This window comes from Paramormyrops kingsleyae, chromosome 24 (assembly GCF_048594095.1).
Source record: "Paramormyrops kingsleyae isolate MSU_618 chromosome 24, PKINGS_0.4, whole genome shotgun sequence".
Taxonomy (NCBI): Eukaryota; Metazoa; Chordata; class Actinopteri; order Osteoglossiformes; family Mormyridae; genus Paramormyrops; species Paramormyrops kingsleyae.
Genome location: NC_132820.1, coordinates 14,618,712 through 14,643,634, shown reverse-complemented (window position 1 = coordinate 14,643,634; position 24,923 = coordinate 14,618,712). Strand labels below are relative to the sequence as shown.

Genomic DNA, 24,923 nt, shown 5'->3' with positions numbered 1-24,923 from the left:
TACAATAACCGACTATAATGCCCATGATCTAAAGGTCATTGGATCAGATCCTGTGGTTGGCAGACTGATTTCACTATTGAGCTCCTAAGCGAGGCCCTTAATTAACCCCAATTGCTCCAGGGATTGACTGACCTGCATTCTCAACTGTGCATCACTTTGGATAAAAGCGTCTGTCGACTAAATGTAAATTAACAATTTACTAATTTTACTTCCTTATAAAAATGTGTGATACTTCATTAAGTGGTTCCAGTAGCAGATGGCAAATGAGATGTAAAGGCTCTGGATGTATATTTGTATAGAATAACACAACACAGTTCCTGATTTAAGTTTTTTTTTTTTTTTTTAATCCACCACGATTGTGATGAATAGAGCAAGAGAACAAAAACCACAGAAATGGTTCTTGCGTGCTAGCCAGTCACTAGGCAAGATAGTTTAGGCTCTATGAAATCAATTTTTTACTTTAAATGTTTATTTGTTAATTCAGTGTAATATACTAACAGATAAGAGACTTTATTGTAATTGTATCAGAAATACAATGAAATTTGTTTGGTAGCTCATGGCTCAGCAGCAAAGAGGTATACATTAATGTACCACATTAATATAGAATACAGTCTCATAGACATGGTATAAATATAAATAAACCTAAGAAATTTTAATAAAATACAATATAAAAATACATTTACAGATTATAGGTATTTACAAGTTAAGGTGATTTAAAAGTGACCAAGTGCATATCAGCAGTAATACAGAGGTGTGGAAATGACTTAAAGCTCAGTCTTCTGTAGTGGGAAGGGGTGTAACGGAGACCACTGTTCTCGGGGAAAAAGCTATTCCTCAGTCTGAGCGTTCGTAACTTGATGGTTCTGAATCTTCTGCCCGATAGAAGAAAAGCAAAGAGTTTGTAACCCGGACGGGTGGGGCTCTTGATGATGTTGCTAGCCTTCCTACATAGTCGGCTAGCATAAACATTGTTCAGATCATGGGAGCTTGGTACCAACGATCCTCAGCCAATATTAACCTTTTTTTTTTAAAAAGATAAAATAAGATAATATTGGCGCTTACATGTATCCCACTGAGAAATACTGGCAATGTGTGATTCGGTGTGGGTGTCTAAATCGGAGAAAAGAATTAGTACGGGTTCGTGGCGAGTGCATGTTTTATACATGCCTGCGGATTCGGATGGCGTCAGAGCCGACTTGCGCACCACTACTACGGGCGTATGTGTGCGTGCGCGCGCATTTATATTGATGCGGACCCTTGTTTTGGTTATAAACCTGAAATGGGAATTGCTGAAATATGAAATATTTATGAACTGAGTGAAAAACACCATGCCTATGACTATACAAAATGTTTCAACTGCACTTTAAAATGTTTATAACCTATACGCAGTGAAAAACATCCTGTTTATACAAAATCTACTCCTACTTTCACTTTCACAACTTTCTGTAAACGTTGCAGCGGTCGAATGTTTTTGAAAAGGTTCATTTGTCCAGCAAATGTATGTATATTTCAACAGCGTCCAAAGTTTACTAAATTCCATAACTGGTTCAATTTATGTTTCTGTGAAAAGTTCAGTTGAACGATATTTTTTGAAGCATGTTTATGTTTCCGCTTAAGAGTTTTTGAGGTTCTCAAACCATATGAACTCGTGCAGATGTGTAGAAAAAAATATCAAAACCCGTATTAATATAGGCCTTATAATTTTTTTCCCCTATAATTCTATAACTATTACATACCAACCATACTTATGTTTTTTCCTGTGAAGAAGCAAAACTGACGTTGGCGAAATCCGTTACCCCGGATTCCTATATAATTAACCAAACAAGTTTATGTAATATAGGCTACCAAATATAAACAAACAACAAAAATCCATTTGCGCAAACGTTTTGCTGCCAAATGACTTAGAAGTGGAAAATGCCTTGATGTTTAAATTATAGTAAAGCGTTGTATGTCAGCACTTGTACGTAGGGTCGCAGTAGAGGCATGAATACCCTGACAGATTCAGGGGTTGCAGAACGTGTTCATAATCATACGTGTTCAGCCACTGAACACGTATGATTATGAATCTAACTGGAATTTCTGGCTACGTCCCCGGCTGTATGCTAACACTGAAATGAAAATCGCAACAATATTAAATATTCATGAACCATGGTGTGGCCAACGTTCCTTGGGTGACTATATAAAATGCTTTTGATCGCCTTATATACTTTCATTTTCAGAACTGTCTGTAAAAACTGTGGTGGTCGAAGTCTGTTTGGAAAAGGTGAGTTTCTCAAATAAGTATGAATGTTTCAATGACGTACAAAATGTATGAAACGCCGTAAATCGTCCATTTATTGGCTTTGGTATAACTACAGCTACACGATATATATTTTTTTTTTTGAGAAGTCTTTGGCTGGAAATGTCAGTTACCGTTATTCTCGAACCGTGAGAGAACTCAAATGATGCGTATAGCAAGATTTCATAACCAATATGGATAATAAAACTTATTCTAATAGCCTAATTAGTAAACGTTAAATAAGCCTACTTGTATTTTTTCCTTATTTAAAATGGCGTAGTATTTGTATGTAACCTGCACACATCCTTCTGTATACTTTAAATAAACTCTACATTAATTTTAAGACACAATGTAAATAGCGGTTATAGGCCTAATGCATTGTTTAGGAAATAATGACACGAAAAAACAGTCTGTAGGCCTACATGTTCAGTACAGACGAGGTCCACGCCTACTTGAATCTGCATGCAAGTATACTGTATAGCCTACGGAACCCGCGGATACGAAGCATTGTCTGTATACAAGGATCCATTTGAAGAATGATTTACTTTGAAGCAACTTATAAGATAATTTGTAACTTCCTTTAAGTTTAAATTATAGCCAAGCATCTTATGTCAGCTTACGTATACAATAACCCTGAAATGAGAATTGCTGCAATATGAAATATTTATAAACTGAGTGAAAAACACCATGCCTATGACTATACAAAATATTTCAACTGCTACTTTAAAATATTTATAACCTACGCAGTGAAAAACATCCTGTTTTTACAAAATCTACTCCTACTTTCACTTTCACAACGGTCTGTAAGTAAACGTTGCAGCGTTTGAAAAGGTTCATTTGTCCAACAAATGTATGTACTGTATATTTCAACAGCGTCCAAAGTTTACTAAATTCCATAACTGGTTCAATTTATGTTTCTGTGAAAAGTCCAGTTGAACAATATTTTTTTGAAGCATGTTTATGTTTCCGCTTAAGAGTTTTTGCAGTTCTCAAACCGTATCAACTCATGAAGATGTGCAGAAATAAATATGAAAACCTGTCTTAATATAGGCCTAATAACTTTTTTCTAGAATTCTATAGCTGTTACATACCAACCATACTTTTATTTTTTTTCCTGTGAAGAAGCAAAACTGACACTGGCGAAATCCGCTACCTCGGATTCCTATTATACACTGTAAAAAAAAAACTGTTCAGCCAACTCAAAAATTCAAGGCAAAATGCTGCGATAACATTTTTGAGTTAAGTCAACTCAGTTACAAAAGTTCAACAAATTACCTATAGACAGAGGTTCAGCTAACTTTGACTTAAGAGTTAAGGCAACACTAATACAAGTTAGATTAACCTAGGTACAAAGTTTCAATAAACTTAGATTGTTAAATTGTCAACACTGTTTTGCAAGTTCTATTAACATAGGTTCAGAGGTTTATTCAACTTTGTTTGAGGAGTCAAGTTAAATTTAAATAAACCTGCCTTGTTTAGGTGACATTTTAAGAGTTACTGTTTTCATTAACTTTTTTAAATAGCAAGATTCAACTGTAATATTTCAAGTTGCCTTGTTTAGAGTACTAAAAAACATATTACTATTAGAACCTACAGGCTAAAAAGGAAACATTGGATCAACTTAAAATATTACTTAATTTTTTCAAACTTTTTTCAAGTTTGGTTAATATAATTTTTTCAAGTCAGTTCAACTTAAAGTAGTCAAGCTAATACATTAGATTTTTGCACTTAAAACCAATAAAACTGCTCATTCTCAACTAATAAATATAATTTGAAAGAACTAAATAACCCAAAAGCCAGTTTACTGCAACAGTCCACTTTATTACAACACATTGTTGCATCCTTGCATAAATAGCTATAAACAAGATACAGTGGCCAGAAACAGTACCTTTTGTCTTTAGACCACAACTTGGATTGAAAACCAATGAAATCATTCTGCTCATTTAATATTCAGATTTTCATTAAGCTTAATTTTTAGAAACCCACCACAATTGAGGATGGTATGGCACTGATATTAGTCTTTGCCACATTTGACAGCTACTGCTTTTGGTTTGATATATATTAATTGGTCTAAGTGCTGTTATTCTTATGTGTATGTATCCCCCAAAAAATCTTGTTGTGCTTTGCACCACATTCTTTCAAAGTGTATCAATTACAGAGGTACATACTGTATGGTCTGGATGCATTTCCTAGAGGGTCTTGGCTGTGAATCAAAGCGAAGCAAATCATTTTCCATATCATTTTCTTTGAGCCATAGAGGATACTCCATCTGAACTACTCACTGGCAAGGAGACTAAAACCATTTATGTGGTTTTTGTTCTCTTGCCCTCTTCATCACAATCATGGTGGATTAAAAAAATCTTAAGTCAAAGACAGTACTGTGTCATACTATGCAAATATACATCCAGCACCATTGGTCTAAAGGGGAGTGGGTGGTACCAGGAGCTGCACAGAAACTGTCCTGAAACCTTTCCAAATATGTTAATCATCGAAGGGCGGGACCAGCAATCAAATACACCACTACAACAAATGGCTTAAAAGTCGAAAATTCCATTATGTTTAAATTATAGTAAAGCATTGTACGTCAGCAATTGTACGTAGGGGCGCAGTGGGGCATGAATACCCTGACAGATTCAGGCGGTGCAGCCCAGCTGCTGAACACGTATGATTATTAATCTAACTGGAGTTTCTGGCTAACTGTAAAAACTGGTGGTGTTTGGAAAAGGTGAGTTTCTCAAATAAGTATGAATACAGTGGTACCTCAGTTCTCGAACTCATTAGAACTCGAATTTCTTAAAAGTCGAACCAACCAGTTCGAAAAAAAATACCTAGAATTCGAACAGAATCTCGGAAGTCGAACCGTGAACGCCGACCTAAGATAACTTGTATGCGCGGGGAAATGAGTCACGTGGCACGTCTCAGCGGAAACAAAGGGTAATGCGTCAGTCTCAGCCTCGCATTGACTGTGATAGCATCGTGCATGTTTACACTAGCTGAATACATATATTTAGACACTAAAAATACATTTAGACAATGATAGGCAATAAAAGAAATTATTATTATATAATAAAATACATTTAAAAATAAAGATTTCTTATTAATTATTTTAATATCATTATTAATAAACCATTAATACATTTAATTTTAATAATATTGTCATGCGCCTAGCGGGGACAGAACGGGGACAAAGGCGCAGACGTCCGGGTATCGGGGAATACAGGGTTTAATTACAGGTAAGGCAGGCAAAACGCAGACGGACGGACAGGGGAAACAAACTGAAACGCGGACTAAATACAAGAAGTCTTTGGCTGAAAATGTCAGTTACCGTTATTCTCGAACCGTGAGAGAACTCAAATGGATGCGTATAGCAAGATTTCATAACCAATATGGATAATAAAACTTATTCTAATAATTAGTAAACGTTGAATAAGAACCGGTAAGCCTACTCGTATTTTTTCGTTATATAAAATGGGGTAGTATTTGTATATAACCTGCGCACATCCTCCTGTATACTTTAAATAAACTCTACATTATTTACCTAATGCAATGTAAATAGCATGTACTGTAAATAGAGGTTATAGACCTAATGTATTGTTTAGGGCAGTGATTTTCAACCACTGTGCCGTGGCAGGTACACTAGTGTGCCTTGAGACATTGTAGGGTGTACCGTGGGGAATTATCCAAATTCACTTAATTGGTCTAAAAAACTTTTTTGAAAATTAATTATTATTTGCAAATAATATGCCATTCTTGAGTGTCTGTACTGTAATACTGATGTATTCTAAACAAACAAAACTTTTTCAACATTACTCCCATTTTCCACGACATATCTCTTTAAGCTGAGCTTTTCAAGCCTGACTCATAAAAACTAAAAAGAGAGAGAGACTGAGAGTGTCACGATCGCGGGCAAGCGAGCAGGAAAGCAAGCGATCGGAGCCAGGAAGTCAGGTACAAACGGGGATTTATTAGGGCAACAGGACCGGGGGAGCACGACAGGCAACATCAAGGGTGAGTCTGGCGAAGACAGACTCAGACGAAGACTAAATACACAAGACATGGCAAATGAAACAGGAAACAGCTGGGCACGATCGGGGAAGCACACGTGGATAATGAGGGGGCGTGGCACACACTAGGAGCGGACGGAGCGGGGCGTGACATAACCCCCCCCCAAAGGCGCGCACACCGGGCGCGCCCGAGAGGAGGCGACGGACGGGACGAAACCGGGGAACAGGACCTGGAAAACAAAAGGCAAAACATCAACCAAAGGCGGGGACCGGAAACAGGACAGAGGAACAAAACAGGAACAGGGACCAGAAGAACGACAAGACACGACAAAGAACAGGAAACGCAGACAGGCAAACAGAGAAGGGGGACACAGAGGGAACACCCACAGGCGACACGAAGGGGCCAGGAGTGAACAGAGGAGACACAGAGGGCCGAAGAGCAGAGACAGGAGGCAGAAAGGGAGGAGGAACAAGGGGAGCCCGAAGGAACCCAGGCGGGCGACAGGCAGCGGCCGGAGGGGACGCAGGGGAGAGGGAGAAGGGAGCAGGAGGGGACCACCCAGGGGCCAAGGGAACGGGACGAGGGAGTGACGGAGGGGACACGGAGGGAGCAGGAGGGAACACCGGTGCAGGCAGGCAGAAGGGGGAAGCCGCGGCAGGCGGAGGCGCAGCCGGAGCCGGCGAAGGCGCCGTCCGACGCCCAGCCGGAGCAGGGGGGCCCGGAGGCGACCGACATGGAGCCGGAGGAGGGACCGAGGACCAGCACCGAGGATCCAGGGGGGGACCCGGCGGCGACCGCCGACCCCGAGCCGGAGGACCCGCAGGCAGCCACCGAGCTACAGCCAGGGGCCGAACGGGCGAGCCAGGGGGCAGGGAGGGCGGGACCCGGACCCGACGCCTGTGTCCCCTTCCCTTACGGGACACTGAAAGGCGGGGTCCCGGGTGGTGTTGGCCTTGTCGGGGCAAGGGCGAGGGAGTCAGGAAGGAGGTGCCCGAGGGTGTAGACTCGGGCAGAGCAGGGGGCGTGGCCGTAGGTGATGCAGCCGAAGCCGCGGGCGGGGCAGCCGGGGCCGCGGGCGTGGCCGCAGGCGGGGCAGCCAGAGCCGCGGGCGTGGCCGCAGGCGGGGCAGCCAGAGCCGCGGGCGGGGCAGGACTGGAGAGGCGGCCTCAGGCAGGGCCGCGGGCTGGACTGGAGAGGCGGCCTCAGGCAGGGCCGCGGGCAGAACGGGAGAGGCGGCCTCAGGCAGGGCCGCGGGCAGAACGGGAGAGGCGGCCTCAGGCAGGGCCGTGGGCAGGACAGGCGAGACAGGCAGTTCAGGTGCCGGCAAGACAGGCAGTTCAGGTGCCGGCAGGACAGGCAGTTCAGGTGCCGGCAGGACAGGCGAGACAGGCCGTTCAGGTGCCGCCAGGACAGGCGAGACAGGCAGGTCAGGAGCCGGCAGGACAGGCGAGACAGGCAGGTCAGGAGCCGGCAGGACGGGCGCCGCCGTCACGTGGCCAGCAAGGGGCACCTCGGAGGGCACCTCGGGTATGCGGCCAGCAGGGGGCGCCTCGGCGGGCACCTCAGTCGGAGCTGCAGCGGGCACCCTCAGCTCCTGGTCACCAGGGGGTGCCGCCACCACGCGGCCAGCAGGGGGCGCCGCAGCGGGCGCCGCCATCACGCGGCCAGCAGGGGGCGCCGCCGACACGTGGCCAGCAGGGGGCGCCTCGGCGGGCGCCGCAGTCACTTGGCCAGCAGGGGGCGCATCCGCGGCGGGTGCCGCCATCACGCGGCCAGCAGGGGGCGCATCCGCGGCGAGTGCCGCCATCACGCGGCCAGCAGGGGGCGCATCGGCGTGCACCTCCGTCGTGCGGCCAGCAGGGGGCACCGCGGCGGGTGCTGCAGCCAGAGTGGTGGCAGCTGCAGGCAGAGCAGGCAGGCAGAGCGTTTGGAGTTGCCTCTCCATAAATCCTTCGACCAGCAGCCGCAGGTTGTCGCGCACGTCGGCAATTACGTGCGCGCCTGTTAGTGGAGTCATCCCCTGAAGAAGGCGACCGCTCTTGCTGGCTAGCTGCCATAGCCCAGGGTCCTCACGGACCTCGGGCTGTGACAGCCAATACAGCACCTCGTCCAGCAGCTTGATGCGGCTTTCCTCAAGCTGCAGAGGTGCGCTCGGGAGACTCACCATTCTGTCACGATCGCGGGCAAGCGAGCAGGAAAGCAGGCGATCGGAGCCAGGAAGTCAGGTACAAACGGGGATTTATTAGGGCAACAGGACCGGGGGAGCACGACAGGCAACATCAATGGTGAGTCTGGCGAAGACAGACTCAGACGAAGACTAAATACACAAGACATGGCAAACGAAACAGGAAACAGCTGGGCACGATCGGGGAAGCACACGTGGATAATGAGGGGGCGTGGCACACACTAGGAGCGGACGGAGCGGGGCGTGACAGAGAGCTGTTGAGAAAGAGCTTTCTGTGTGTCTGAATTCAATTCCTGCCAGGATATCAGCTTTGTGTACATCCAAACAGGCTCAGGTTTCACAATGAGTGAGTATAAATAAACTGAGAGACTATTTTCTCATTACTAGACTACATAGTGTCATTTTGTAGCATTTTTGGTTGGTGGTGTGCCGTGGGATTTTATTCAGTATAAAAAATGTGCCGTGGCTCAAAAAAGGTTGAAATACACTGGTTTAGGGGATAGTGACATGAAAAAAACAGCCTGTAGGCCTACATGTTCAGTGCAGACGAGGTCCACGGCTGCTTGAATCCGCAAGTGCGGAACCCGTGGATATGAAGCTTTGTCTGCATACAAGGATCCATTTGAGGAATGATTTACTATAAAGTAACTTATAAGATAATTTGTAACTTCCTTTAAGTTTAAATTATAGCCAAGCATCTTATGTCAGCTTACGTATATGATAACCATGAAATGAGAATTGCTGCAATATGAAATATTTATGAACTATGAAATGAAAAATGTCGTGTCTATACAAAATGTTGTAACTCCTACATTCAAATATTTATGAATTACAGAGTCATTTTCACAATAATCTGTAAAATCAAAATCGGTAGAAGATTGTTTGGAAAAGGTGAATATTTGGAAAATATGTATATTTCAACAGTGTACAAAATGTAAGAAGTCCTATAACTTAGTGCTTTTGTGAGATGTCCGGTTACACAATGTTTTTTGATTGTTAGGAATTGTTAGTAATCGTTGTCCTAAAAATGTGTTATTCCTGGGTAACTCATGTAGATGTGTAGAAAGATTTCATAACCAATATTAATACAAAAAATATTCTAGGAATTCTTAACTGCTAAATAAGTGCCGTACATTTTGGGCTATTTTTTCCTTGAGAAAACTTACGTCAGGGAAATCATTTTAGAATTTAGTGATCAATGGTCATTGTTGACACACCACAGCACACAGTGTACAACAACGAAATGTGTCCTCTGCATTTAACCCATATGTGACAATGTGACATAGCAGGGGGTAGCTAATTCAGCGCCCGGGGAGCAGTGCTTGGGGGCGGTACCTTGCTCAGGGTACCTCAGTGGTGCCTTGCTGGTCGGGGATTTAAACCTGCAATCTTTCAATTTCAAGTGCGCTTCCCTGACCATCAAGCCACCAACGCCAATAAATATATGGCTTCTTTAAAATGACTTATAAGATAAGATGTAACTGTCATTTTGTTTAAATTATAGCGAAGCATAATCTGTGTGATTTTAACATGAGGTTTCATAGGAGTATGAAGAGTCCATCATTTTGAGAAGGGAGTGGCTGAATTGTTGCCCTGTAAGAATGAAATCGCATTGGGATCCAGGGGTTCCATTTTACAGTAAGGCTACCCTTTGCTACTTAGTAGTAACTCATTAATATGAAGAAAACTGTGGTATAACTTGTTTATAATTGTCAAGTAATGATTTACAAAGTGTTACAACTTAATTAATGACCTGCTTATAAACCATTCATGATCCCTTTATAAGGCTAGCCTTATTATAAAGTGGCAATGATTCAGGAATTTTTTATTGTCACTATACACATGTATAATGAGATTAAGAGTAGCTCCTTCAGTGCAAACATGTAGACATGACAAACAATAAACAAATACATGTAGTGCAAAAAGTTCTGCAGCGCTATATATATTTATAAGAATAAATAACTAAATAGGATTTTTTAAATATATGAATATACAGTGTGATATGCAGTGTGGGTTATCGCACGTTATTTAGGTATTACATGGTAATAATGATCATGTGCAGTGAGTAGTGGATGTTGGATACAGAGCAGTGATATTGCACAGTATACAGGTATTGCACAGTTCATAGAAGGAAGTCCAGGGTTTGGGGGGTTAGACTGTGTAGTCTACTGTCCAGTCAATGCATGTGCAAGTTTAGAGTGGTTATGGCTTTTGGGAAAAAACTGTTCTTGAGTCTGTTTGTCCTTGCTGTGATGCACCTGTAGCGCCTCCCTGAGGGCAACAGGTCAAACAGATCAGAGCCAGGGTGGGAGCTGTCCTTGATGATGTTTTTTGCCCTGCAATTCAGTCCTACAAAGAAATAGCATGAGGGTATGAATCGACATTGCGATTCAAAAACAATTGATCGTGCTGCACTACCCCTATTATATGAAAATGTTACAAAAATGTATACTTTTTGCATTAAGCAGACAAATTTAATTAATATTAAACAATGAACAATAGGGATGTGTACCAATGAGTTTGTACAGGACTGTATTGAAGTTAAGATTTTGTTGCCGTATTTTGGTGTCAATTAAATGTCTTAACTGCTGATATTTGCCCACTTTTGCTCAGGCAACAGAAGCGTCACTGCACCTTATGTTCCCTCTCTGGTTCATGTTTCACTTGCTCTGATGTCACGCTACCGTTAGCTAGTAGCTACCTCAAACCCAGTTAAAAAGCCTAAAGCTGAACAGTGTAAAGCCCGGCATTTCATTCAAAAGGATTCCGACACCGGGATGTGTTTAAAATCATTTGCGTGGAAAAGGATGGGGGGGGGGGCATCAAATTTAATGACGCATCTGGCGCTGCATGGATACACTTAAAAGCAGGTGGATGCATCATGTTGTGTAAATTTGTTAAAAGTTCTGTATTTATATATATATTTATACATTTAAGTTAATTTATTGTTCAATTTGATGTTCAAATTTGCCATACAAATAAAATAGGCCATTCTTTAATGCTCTGGATTGGTTTAGGCACTGTTTAGTCACCAGCATCTTTATTTCTTCACTCTTATTGTTTATGCATTTATTTTGGAGTTGGTGGTGGGGAGGGGGGGCGCTGCTGGTAATGCCTGCCCAGGTCGCCACATGGGTGAGGACCAGCCCTGAATGTACTGGGTATAATAGGTACAGTATAAGTACTAATCCAGTGCTTGAAGTGGGCTGCTCAGAGAGAGGCTGTACTGGCACCTCTTTGTCTTTCTTTTCAGAGAACTGGCAACATTTCTAGCATGTTGGCAACTCTCATGATTTTCTAGTATCAGTAAAAGATAACAAGGTGAGTATCGGCACCTGTTTTTCCTACTCCAAGCACTGTAAAAATCCATTTAAGAAACATTTTACTCCAAAGCCACCTGTAGCATAAGATGTCTGGAAAATGTATAAAGTATATTGTGAAAAAGCTTGATGCAAAAGGGTAATGGGGCAGTGTGTGACTCTGTGGCCATAATCAGCAGGTTGCTGGTTCAGATCCTTTGATCGGCCCAGTATTTTTCCTGTTGGGCCCTTGAACAAGGCCCTTAATCCCAATTTCTCCAGGAACTGGTGGACCAGTATTGAAAACACAATGCTTTCATTGAACAGGTCTGGACGTTGGCATTTGGAAAATGGGAGGTGGGAGCAGTACCCCAGTGACAGTGGAGAAAAAAACAGAACTCCTTGGTAAACCATGGAGGAATGTTGTGTGGGACCATAGGTATGAAGCCTGTTTTTATAGAATATAATCAACAACTATTGTTTATTTTTTACTAGCATCACATACTTTTATGTATGAGTTCCATAACCTACTCCCCCCACACAAGCTCACATATAAACACTGGCCAGTGTGCGGCCCTGCAGGTTAGCTCACCAGCTGGTAACTGTGTTTATCACCTACACTGCATTCATGCATCTCTGTTGTATATCCTTTGCCTTATATTAAATCTGTCTGCTTATGCCCTAATTGTTAATTGTCTATTATCATGGTGTCTCAAATTGTAGCAAGCTGTGCCAACGCCAATTTTATGTTGCGATAAAGATTCTGAAGATTCTGATCTTACAGTATGTTCAGCAGAGTGATGTCACAATTGGGTCCTTGAACAAGACTGTTAAGTCTTGCATAGCTTTGGTTGAAAGCACATGTAAATAATACATTAATAAATAAATAAACACTTTCTAATAAGCATGTATGATACTTCATTAAGTGGTTTCAGTTGCAGATGACTAATGAGATGTAAACAGTGGCGGTTCTACACGGAGGCCTAGGGAGGCCCGTGCCTCTGTAGACATGTCCCTGGCCACCCCTGTGGCCCCCCTGTGCTGACCAAATAAAAAAGTATGAATTTATTATGATTTTACACACGAGCGCCAAAAGCGGAACTAATGCGACGCATCGTTCTACACGGGTAAATTAGAGCGGCGCACCTAAACACTGTGGTGCTGCTCGGTGAATGAGAGCGCAGCAACAGCTAGAACCACTCTTGGATAGTGGAGCTACGATTAATTTCTTCTGTAGCAAGAGTCGAAGGAAAGCAAAACAATTTCATCTCGTGAGTGACTTGTTGTTCTTGCACATAACCGTGTTACTTTTGTTTTTCACACTGATAATGATATCAAGTTTGGAAATGGCTGGTCTCGAGATGTTTAAAAACTTGGTAACACTTTTATATTTGTTACTGTATTTGTTAATCTTTGTTAACGTTAGTTAATAAAAATATACAGCTGTTCATGTTAGTTCACAGTGCATTAACTGATGAGAGACTCAGTGATCTTGGTGTCCTGAGCATAGAGTCCAGAAGGGCCAAGGCTCTGGATCTTGATGTATTTGTGGACCGTTTTTCCAGACAGCACAACCGCCGTATCCTGTTGCTCTAGTGTAACGTGTATATATTTTATTAAAATTCAATTGATCCAGCATTGTTGTGCTAATTCAAATACATATGTGTGGACTCAACTGTCCACAGTAGTGGGGCTTCCATAAATAGGAAATGGCACATAGTTGTACCCTTTGTTGTACCCTGGAGTTTTGTTCACATTGAATTGACACACTGCAGGGTTCCCGCTGCCGCTCGTCACTCTCGTCATTGACGAAAACGGAACCCATGGTGACGAAGAAAAACGGCATCAAATCGTCACTCTGGCGAATTCAATTTTCAAATGATGAATTTTTAATTTTTGAAAAGTCGAATTTCATTTTTTCCCAATTTTCAACCGTAGCACCCGTAGCGCCTAATCAAAACTGGCCCGGCGCCCCGGACACACGATCGTCGATCATCCATGTCAAATGAGCATGGGCCGTTCTAAAAGTAGCAAATGTTATCGATCGGTGTGGGGACATTCTAAAACGCTTAATGTGGTTTAATGTACCAAAATAGCGACCAAAAAGTACCAAGACAGCCACCAAAAATCACTATATTTCTCACACATATATCTGGTCAGAAACACTTTCACTTGACAAGAAATCTAAACCGAAATGCTAAGAATAAGGACTTTATACTACGTTAAGCGTTTTCCCCTCCATTGACGCCCATTATAAGGAAAAGGCTTAATGTAAAATAAAGTCCATATTCATTGTATTTCGGTTTAGATTTTTTGTCAGGTGAAAGTGTTTATGACCAGATATATATGTGAGAAATTTGGTGATTTTTGGTGGCTGTCTTGGTACTTTAAGTTACATTAAGCCTTTTCCTTATAATCATAATAATGGGCGTCAATGGAGGGGAAAACGCTTAGGGTAAAATAAAGTCCATATTCCTTGTATTTCTGTTTTGATTTTTTGTCAGGTGAAAGTCTTTATGACGACCAGATGTGTGTGTGCGAAATTTGGTGATTATTGGTCGCTATTTTGGTACATTAAACCACATTAGCCGTTTTCACATTAAGCGTTTTAGAATGTCCCTCTCAAAGGTACTATGAAACACCGGGAAAGTATTAGCTTACCTTATATATATAGTAATTAGAACATTATTTCCGAAATGCGTACTATACATCATGTTTTCAGCACGCAAATTTTTACACAGTATTCACGATTCTCCCAACCTTATCAAGTAGACTCGTGACTCGCCCATGCCGTTAGTTGACCAATCACAGTGTGATTGTCAGAAGAGATGTATATTCAGTAAGTTTAATGATTAATTTATTAAGAAACGGCGAGAGAGTGACTAAAAAAAACGGATGCTGAAAAAAAGTGAAGAATTTGATTAGTAGAATCAAAAATACAAAGAAAAGTGAAGAATTGAAATCAAACTCCAGGGGAACCCTGACACTGTATTTGTACCCTTATCATTTTTTATGGCCCTACCTCTTTTGCACCTGCACTTACTCTTGTACAAAATAAATGTTTGTATGATTTTAAAGTAAAATAAAGTTTATAATCTTTAAATATCATTTGTTGTCATTTTTTAATGTGCCCCTCTGGTTAAACACTGGCCCCTTCTTGGCCCCCCTAGTAAAATTTGTCTAGAACCGCCACTGGATGTAAAGGAAGCTGTAATAACATGTTATTAGATATGGGATTGTTTATATCCCTTATGAATTTTGACTAATTCCCATTTCCAATTCCAATGTCCGTTCTTTTAGCACACAAACTGATCTCAAGCAATACCTGCTAGATTACAAGCCCACTATTGATTCAGTGCCTCAGGCTCGGATTCTTCTAATTGGTCGGATTCAAGCTGGAAAATCAAGCTTCTTCAACTCCATCAACTCTATCTTCCGTGGCAACATTACAAGCCAAGCTGGAGCTGGAGAAATGACAACCAGCCTGACTTTGAAGGTAATATGATTGTCTAACTCTTCATTTCCTGGTGTAAGACTTTTGTATCCAAGTATTCTTATATAATGTTCTTGCTTGAGAGGAGGGATGATATTCTAGTTTGGTGTTTGCTCTACATCTGGGGAATGTTCTTCATATGTTGATTAACGAGTTATCTGTATTCAATTGTTGAAAAATTGACTAGATTCCAGGTGTGTCATTTCTTCAAAACTCTTGCTGGATTGGTTGTCATAGCAACCAGTCCTTAAACTCAAACCTGTTATATCTTTTTTTCAGTATAGTATATATATATTTATATATATTTCAGTATGTATCACGCTTCATGATATATGACCTAGTCAGTGTCCACAGCAGCATGTAATTTTTCGGATCATTTAATCCAGTTTGGATAACCTCCTGAGACCCAAGGAAAAAAGTGTCCTTCAATGGTAGGCTATTTGTCTTTGGAGGAAATAAGACATCTTACAATTTAGATTTTTTCAAATTTATTCTTATTTTAATTTCACAGCATGTCCTCTTTAGTGCACAACAAGAATAAATATGTTTCCCAACATCAGTGAATGCAAAAATACAATGTCCACTACAATGTAAATAAATGAATAGGTTGGGTCTCAGGAGGATAATCCAGTTCTCCCACAGCTTTGAGGAACCGAAAAAGCCGGATCATGGTTTCCACGATTAGACACTCTGGGTTGTGTCCTCTGATCTTGAATGTTTCAAACTATGTATGAAGAATACCCCCCTGCTGTTTATAATTTCATTCTGTTGCTCAGTTGCCATTTGTTGTCTTCATTAGGGAGAGACTGAACTGTGAAAAACCCACCCAACTCGGGGACATCGTGTAATCCCTCCCCCCCCCCCCAACACACACACACACACACACACACACACATTTAAATGATGGCTGTTTAGCGGATTATCTTTATATTATTCAAAAACAAAAAACTTAAGCAGGTCCCTTGAGCTGAACACCTCCTTGTCAGTGGCCCCCAGGTTTGAGGCACCTGCTGAGCTGGATAAAGTGTCAGAAGATGAATGACATTATGTGTCTTCTTCCAGTATCGCACTTACAAGGTGAAGGCAGGCCGAGGTGGACAGCCACTGGCATTCCTACTGTGTGACACCATGGGATTGGAACAAACAGATCATGGAGGGGTGAACCCTAAAGATATAATGAGCATCCTGAAGGGCTACATACCAGACGAGTACCAGGTAAGAACTGTGTATCTAACCAGGCATCAAAAGTAGCTGCTAAATGAATACATGCAGGTCTGATCGATGTAATGGCTTATAAAAGTCACACATTTATAATTACTGGTCTTGTTTTGCTTGAGTTTCTCATGATATCAAAGTCAATGGATGTCTGTATGTATCATTCACACCTTTTTGTTTCTTTAGTTCAACCCTTCACAACCAAAGGAAGCTTCTGACTGTCAGCAATGCAGCACACAGACACTTGCAGACCGGATCCACTGTGTGGTGTATGTGATGGACAGCTCATCGCCTGGACTTCTAGACGAAGGCATGAAGAAGAAAGTTGATGAAATCCGAAAGGAATGTTGCTTGCACGGTTAGTGAGTGGGGAGAACAAGGAGGGAGGCGGCATCTAATCTAATCTAATTCATAAACAACTAAATCAACTATTTGTATGGAAATAATAATGTGTGTTATCACCTGGCTTTCTGGAAACATGGACAATGCTGAATAATTAGAAGTAAGCTCAACCCTGAGAAGTAATGACTAATAATTTGGATATTCAGAAAATTACCAAGAGAAATTCGGTTTCCTGGATTGGAAAGTGGCAAACTGAAAGTATTCCATACCTTTGACATGAACAGTACTCATGCCATAACAGAAAGAGCTCCTGGATGCTCCTCTACACAGAGCTGCTCCATCTAGGAGGAACTCAAGGGCTTTCTGTCACATAGAGGCCACTTAAGGGGATGGGACTGAATGTTGGGGCATGAACATGTGGATTCAGGAAGGGCAGAGTGATGCTGGCAGGTGCTTCTGAGTAAGACAGACAGTGTGCTGATTGCTATGAGCTTACTTATGAAACTGTGTCATCTGATAATGGGTTATTCCATACAATATTTCATAATAAATGTGATTAGGGACACATTTCTATTAATGTGTATAGATGTCCCTCTACTGGTGCTACTGACCAAAGTGGACAGAGCGTGTCCACGTGTGGAAGAGGACTTGGAGAATGTGTACCGCAGCTGCTACATAAGGGAACTGGTGAGTTTGGTTACAAGCTGACAAGAAGCCAACTTCCTGGACAGGTTACCAGTGACAGCAAAACACACCCAGACAAACACAATGACCAAGTGAGAGAGAGCAGCTCACCTGGCTGAATGTTTGTGGTCCGTAGGAGGAAACAGAGTGAACAAGCAAACAACAGACATGGAGTTAGAGGCAGGGATTAAGCCCACAGGCCTGGGGGTGTGAACTTCTGTTTATTATATTCCAATGACTCACAAAACGTTATCTTCAATATTTCAGGGCTCCGGGTGGTGACTAAAATGGTCACCAGTGCAACTAGATTTATAATTTTGCGACTCGTTTTTTCATTCTAGACACCAATGGTAACTGTCTCTCACAATCCAATGAAAAATAAATAAGGCAAGAAAAGTGGCAGCTTTTAATGACCAATGTCTGCCTTTCCTTCTACATTATCATGTGACTAAACCCTGGCTTGATCTAGAGCAGTGTTAGCAGATTGGGCGGGTTTTGTGAAATCGTTGCTTTGGAAACTCTTCACGCTACCTGGCAACCTGTTGCAGAGAGTATGGACTCTCGCCAAGGTGGGATGGACTTTTGCAATACTTTTCCGTTACCATTAATAACTGCACTGTGTCCGTTTAAAGTAAAATAGATGGCATTTATTTATGGACTGATAAGCATTAACCTAAATAATACAGACATGTCCTGTAAAGTGAGCTTTAAGCATAAAACTATGGGGGAAAATGCACACCATGTAAGTTGCATTTAATGTGTTTTTATGCATAATTATTAATAATTGCACTATGTCCATTCATACTTTAAGCAAGACAGCTGGACTACTGAACGTGAAGTGCATACACAACCATAGAAAAATATTACAAACAGTGAAAGATATTACAGCTGGAAAACTGCATATACCTGTAAAGTTAACTTTACTGTGGTGTTGGGCTTACGGCTCATTCCCACTATGCGCGTTGCGTTGCACTTTTCATTAACGCACGCTTTCTGTGATTTGCTGTAACATTGTACATTGCATAGAAAACAATGTATGATGTTCCCACTTGTGTGCTGCATTTCTCTGTGCTGCGCACTCCCATTGATGAAAATTGAAAAATGGATGCAAACACATTCCCTCTTTTTCCCCAGAAACACTAGCGACAATCATGTAGAATCATAGAAACGGCTAATACAACACAACATTAAAAACATAGAAAGACTCACAAGAACGTGGACAACTGCGAGATGAAAATGCGGAAAAACACATGCTAAAAATAAAACGAAGTGCAACGCGTTGCCCTTTTCATTGCATTTTCTGGCTTCCCTAGTGTGAACATACCCTACATCATCAAGGGAGAATACCAGGGAAGTAAACCTTATCTATGACACCGCGGTACAGTTAGCTTTATATTCAGTCTCCCAATTGTAATATCTTTCAAAAAAAGCATCTCATCTTGGTTTTCCAAATTTCTTTACGGGCGAGTTTTCACATTTCAATGTTTGTGTGTGCACTTCACATTCAATAATGCAGCTGTCTTGCTTTCATACTGCTTTTTATGTATTGAATATTTCTGTGTCATTTATTATTATGTTATTATGTATAAGAATGCTGAAGGCAATAGCAGGCAGATAAGAAAAGGCACTGTGAGGTAGACTGGAGACAAAATGTGCCATGCAGGTATTTTTTATTTATTTCACATTTGGCATGTAATGATGATTATGGCTCCATAAAAACATTTGGCTCCTGTACATTTTGGGTTTAGGGGCCAATGGCTCATATTTTTTTTATCTGTAGCCCAGTATTATTTTCTAACAAACATGTTTACTGGCAGCCACATGACTCAGTGAGTAGCACTGTGGCCTCACAACTCCAGGGTTGGGGCTTTGAATCCCACCTCCACTCCATGTCTGTGCAGTTTGCATGTTTTCCCTATGACTGTGTCCCCCCCCCCCCCCCAATAGGTGAAAACATGCTTTTGGGGAAGTGGTATCTCTAAATTGCCCACAGTGTGTGACCTGCAATGAGCCGGCATCCTGGCCTGGGTGCCTCCTTTCTCAGATCCTCTGTTTCCTGGGATAGGCTCACCATCACCCTGTTACGGATGGATGGATGACAAATTTGTGTCTGATATTTTATTGCATTCAAGAGCTTTAGAACTTTAGCTGTATATTGACATTCAGTAGCATCTGCTAAACACAGATTTCTACAGTTTCAATTGTGACTTATTACAACCCTGTTTGACATTAATCTTGCAACACAGCAACTGAAGAAAATATATTTGAAAAGGAATGTAAATGTCTCTCTGCAGATCAAAAAAGCAAGTGGATGTCTGGGCATTGCGGAGTCAAATGTGCTTCCAGTGAAGAATTACTCCAGTGAGATTGAGCTGAATGACACCTGTGACATCCTGCTCCTCAGTGCTATGAAGCAGATGCTCAACTTTGCTGATAATTACTTAGACAACTTTGATTAGGACACTCAGTAAAGAGACACCATGAATTCATCGTATTTGGGGTCAGTGCCAACAGCTCATTCTGATGGTGTCGAGAGCTGCTGCCCAAGTTTTTGTATCCTGCAGCCTATAGATATAATCAGACACATTAATAAAATAACTTGGTGATTCCTGCATGGTTCAGTGTCTGTCTCAGTCTTAACTGTGGTTTGGATCAGTTTTCTACGTCTGTATTTCAAGTTTTCTTCAGTGTCTCTGTCAGTTTCATTACTAGCCTGTTGATTTGGAAATGATCAAATAAATTGAAATAAAATGGTCTCATATTCTTTTGCATCACTGGAATTTTTAATCACATGAAGATTTTTTCAGAAGAGCTTATCGAAGTGTTTAGCTTATTAGTTTAACTGTACTTAGGCCCTTCTACACAGATTGCTAACTGAGTGGAGTGATAAAATAATCTTATGTAATATGTTAATAACATCAAGCTATCTACTTATATAATTGACCTCAAAGGTGGTATGTGAACAAGAGACCTTCTGAAGAAGGGAAGGGCTGTAGATCTACACAGCTCATCACGCAGCAATGGAATCAGACTGTGATGCCAGAGTACAGATGCAGGGATGCAGAAGGCTGACAGGGAGTGGAGAAGATGAGGCCCCCTAGTGCAGAGCAGACAGCAGCAGCCCCAGGAGGGAAGTGAGGCTCAAAATCCCCCTCAGGGGAAACAGTGACGTCCTCACTGCCGGGGCAACTAGGCAACAAGCAAAATAAACACCACCACTACGACCAAAACCATTTCTGTAGGCCCACAGTCCAGCAAAGATAGAACTGCAATCAGGACCATCATCTGCTTCATCATCAGCACCATGAGCATTATCTCCATCACCTGTCTACATTACCTCAATCACCACAGTCACCAGAACCTCCATCATCTGTACCACCATCACATCACCACTGGCACCAGAATCTCCAACATTTCTACCATCATCACCACCTTTGCCATCATCAAAATCATTGTTATTCTCTCGCCACGATGTGTTAGGATTGGAAGAGTGGAATTATGTGACTGGATGGACAATTATGTGATTGGATGGACAAAATCACATGATCCCCTTCCGTGGTCCTGTGGCATTAATGCCTGAGTGTTACAGTAAATACTAAATATTATTCATATTAGGAATAAAATTGCCACATGTGTAAACTATATTTGTTTGCACATATAATAAGGCTTACGCTGCTGTATTTTAATGCTGGTCATATATGGTGGTACTTGGAGAGCCATTTTCTGAGCTGATTCATATTGCAAAAAGCTTGAGAATCACTGATCTAACTGCTATAACCTAATGAGTCGACTGATCCCAAAACACAGTGTAACTTGCAGTGTAGAAATGTATAAATGCAATATGACACAGCAGGTAAGAGTCAGATCACCAACCTTGACAAAATTTACAGAGAAATATTAGACAAAGCAGATGCAGTTTTGGTCAGATGGCCCAGAGCTGGATCTTATCAGAATGTTTTACTGGTACTGTTTTACTCCACCTTAAATACACAAAAGCAGAATATGGTGCTTCACCTGAACCATACCCACATAATAAGGGCCATTTTGGTGGCCCAGTAGGGACAATTGTAGTCATACACCTCCAGGGAGGTCAGAGTCCTGCACCTGTGTGTCTGGAGTCTGGATGCTCTACAGACGTGTCTCTGCTGAATTCCTCCAGATCCTCCAGCTTCCATTCTCAGTCAAAAATGTGTGGTTTAGGTGCACCTGCAGTGTATGAGAGTGAGCCTTTTGGTGGACTGGCATCCTATCAAGGGTGTCCTATGCCTCATGGCCTGGGATAGGCTTAACTCAACAACAGATGTTCTACAGATGTGTCTCTGCTGGATTCCACCAGATCCTCCAGCTTCCATTCTCTGTCAAAACATGTGTGGTTTAGGTGCACTAGAGTCTCTAAATGACCTGCAGTACATTTAGTCCCCCCATGGCAGGCTTGGCCTCACCAGCTTCAGATCCATACTTAGAAAATGCAGAGCATTTTGACAGATAGCATAGGAGATGGTGTAAGGGAGGGGTGGGCAATCTTATCCGCAAAGGGCCGGTGTGTATGGAGGTTTTTGGGATAACTTGTAGATGAGTTGTTTAAACCCAGGTGTGAGGACTCTTCAGCTAATCAGTCCTCTAATTAGTGACTTAATTATGGAATTGCAGCAAAAACCTGCATACACACTGGCCCTTTGCAGATAAGATTGCCCACCCCTCGTGTAAGGACTGGAGAAGAAACAAGTACTCTATGAAGCTAAACCGCTGTCATAGAGGGTGCCCTCGTAATGCATCTCATGTTGCACACCATGATGCTGAATGCTGTAGCTACAGCTGGCCTTGTTTAAGATCCCCCACCTCGGCTCTGATTACCGGGCCTGGGGGGTGGTCAGCAAAAGCCCGGCTACTGTCTTATTGTGAGCCGATTTCTGTAACTGTCACTCACCACCCAGCCCACTGGGGGCTCCCTGTATCAATCTGAATACCAGGAGTCCAAGGGCTGATTCTACGTACTTAGAATATTATGGTGTTCTATGTCCAGTTGATGTTAACATTTGACCAAAAATTCATTCAAGCTTCACAGATCATGCTTTTTTTCCCAGAATGAACTAAACCTCTAAGCAGTCCTTCATTGACAGAGATACTAGTGAATTTGACACGTAATTCGAGCCTCAGTATCAAATTCTTGGTCTAGTTCTTGTGTGCCTTCCCACCTGTGTTCAGGCCCCTCCTGGTTCCTTTTGTTTTCTGTTTCTTTTTCTGAGTTTAGTTTGCAATAAAAATACCCATGTTTTCTGTAAGCTGCTCAGAGGATCATCATTCACCATGCCAAATCATTACATCCCCCCCGTTTCCCCTTGCCCACCCCCCAAAGCCCCTCCTGAGAAAGTTTTCTGAAATAAACTGTTCAGCAGCTGTCTGCCCTCTGTCTCCCTCTTTCACTCACTACACTCCTTCTGCTTCTGAAATCATGGTTTTAGTTTCGGTTTCATTTTGCATTCAGAATTGGTGAAAGCCACCGACTGTTATTTACATGACAGATCTGTGCACTGGTGGATCAAACCACTTTTTTTTTAGAGGTGGGGGAGGGGGACAAGGAGGGGGGCATACAGGCAGGAAGCAGGCTAGTTAAACAGATTAAAGGGAACAACAGGTGGATATTTATTCCTATAATAAAAGAATATCAAAATTATACATCAAAATCAAATTATTTCCGAGGCTTTTGGAGGGTGCCCCACCCAGGCAGGGCCCTGGTTACTCAGGTCCACTATTATCCGTGGATGCCCCTGGGGAGCATAATGTGGTCGTTTAGTAGGTGACAGCGACTTTAGGGATGTCTGGTATGACCAGAAACTCCATGAAATTTCACAGTAGCAGCCCCCGGGGTTTCATTCCCAGATGATGTACATGTATTTTATGCCAGATTTGTTCAAAAGCACACAAATACTTAAACAAGTCACAAACGAATTGAGGGGAAATGAGTTAGAAACAGAAACAGCCATACAGTCTATCTGTGTTGTAAACTCATAACTCATCAACTTGGTTTACCCCCTGCTGCTTTAATAGTCTCAGGCAGATATGTCACTCAAACATTGGGCAGATGTGTCAAACACATTGGACAGACACACACTGGACAGATACAGTCAGGACCATAAATATTCGGACACTGACACAAATTTTACTATTTTACCTGTTTAGTGAAATATATTCCAATTAAAGTTATACAATGAGCATGGACATAAAGTGCAGACTCTCAAACTTAATTTTAGGGTATCCACATTCAAACTGGATGAAGGGTTTAGGAGTCTCAGCTCATTAACATGTACCATCCTCTTTTTAAAGGGGCCAAAAGTAACTTAAAAGCTATTTCATGGACAGGTGTGGGCAATTCCTTCATTCTTTCATTAGCAATTAAGCAGATAAAAGGCCTGGAATTGATTTGAGGTGTCTTGTTTGCATTTGGAAGTTTGAGGTCTGAACATGCAACATGCGGCCAAAGGAACTCAGTATGCAGGTGAAACATACTTAGGCAGAGAAAACAGAAAAATCGCAGAATCATTTCCACGGTGAAGAGAAACCCCTTCGTAACAGCCAACCAAGTGAACAACACTCTCCAGGAGGCAGGCGTATCAATATCCAAGTTTACCATAAAAAGAAGACTGCATGAAAGCAAATACAGAGGGTTCACTGCAAGATGCAAGCCACTCATAAGCCTTAAGAATAGAAAGGCTAGACTGGACTTTGCAAAAAAACATCTAAAAAAGCCAGCACAGTTCTGGAACAGCATTCTTTGGACAGATGAAACCAAGATCAACCTGTATTAGAATGATGGAAAGAAAAAAGTATGGAGATGAGCTGGAACAGCTTATGATCCAAAGAACACCTCATCATCTGTAAAACATGGTGGAGGCAGTGTGATGGCTTGGGCGTGCATGGCTGCCAGTGGCACTGAGTCTTTAGTGTTTCTTGATGATGTGACACTGGATGGAAGCAGCTGAATGAATGCTAAGGTGATCAGAGACATCATGTCTATTAAAATCCAGCCAAATTGATTGGGCGGCGTTTCATAATACAGATGGACAATGGTCCAAAACACACAGCAAAAGCAACCCAGGACTTTATTAAAGCATAGAAGTGGATTATTCTCGAATGGCCAAGTGAGTCACCTAATCTCAACCCCATTGCGCATGCATTCCACTTGCTAAAGACTAAACTACAGACAGAAAGACCCTCAAACAAACACCAACAGAAAGCTGCTGCAGTAAAGGCCTGGCAGAGCATTAAAAAGGAGGAAACCCAGCGTCTGGTCATGTCCATGAGTTCAAGACTTCAGTCATTGCCTGCAAAGGGTTTTCTACTAAGTATTAGAAATTAGAAATTATGGTCCTGACTAGGGCTGGGCGATATCATACCGGTATTATGTCACGCATGCGCAGTAAT

At 42.0% G+C, this 24,923-nt stretch overlaps 1 protein-coding gene across 3 annotated transcripts; it reads left to right on the top strand.

Annotated features, from left to right (window-relative positions):
* The first annotated feature begins 2,060 nt into the window (after positions 1 to 2,060).
* LOC111834445 (interferon-induced protein 44-like) lies at positions 2,061 to 20,265 on the top strand. Of its 3 annotated transcripts, none has more exons than XM_023793749.2 (7): positions 2,061 to 2,263; positions 12,095 to 12,206; positions 15,068 to 15,263; positions 16,323 to 16,475; positions 16,662 to 16,833; positions 17,404 to 17,504; positions 19,796 to 20,265. In XM_023793749.2, the coding sequence occupies exons 1-7, from the start codon at positions 2,185 to 2,187 to the stop codon at positions 19,958 to 19,960; spliced, it is 978 nt and encodes a 325-aa protein (XP_023649517.2). In that variant the 5' UTR covers positions 2,061 to 2,184; the 3' UTR covers positions 19,961 to 20,265. The 3 variants fall into 3 exon arrangements, with proteins under 3 accessions (XP_023649517.2, XP_072562858.1, XP_072562857.1); XM_072706757.1 differs by lacking the exon at positions 2,061 to 2,263 and adding an exon at positions 9,354 to 9,359; XM_072706756.1 differs by lacking the exon at positions 2,061 to 2,263 and adding an exon at positions 10,030 to 10,106.
* The last annotated feature ends 4,658 nt before the right edge of the window (positions 20,266 to 24,923 follow it).

What these genes read in the sequence shown, in the direction of transcription:
- LOC111834445 (XM_023793749.2), top strand. Translation starts at nt 2,185, where the DNA reads ATGCTTTTGATCGCCTTATATACTTTCATTTTCAGAACTGTCTGTAAA. An exon ending in AATGTTGTGTGGGACCATAG is followed by an intron (nt 12,207 to 15,067) that starts GTATGAAGCCTG and finishes CCGTTCTTTTAG; the next exon opens with CACACAAACTGATCTCAAGC. An exon ending in GCTGCTACATAAGGGAACTG is followed by an intron (nt 17,505 to 19,795) that starts GTGAGTTTGGTT and finishes GTCTCTCTGCAG; the next exon opens with ATCAAAAAAGCAAGTGGATG.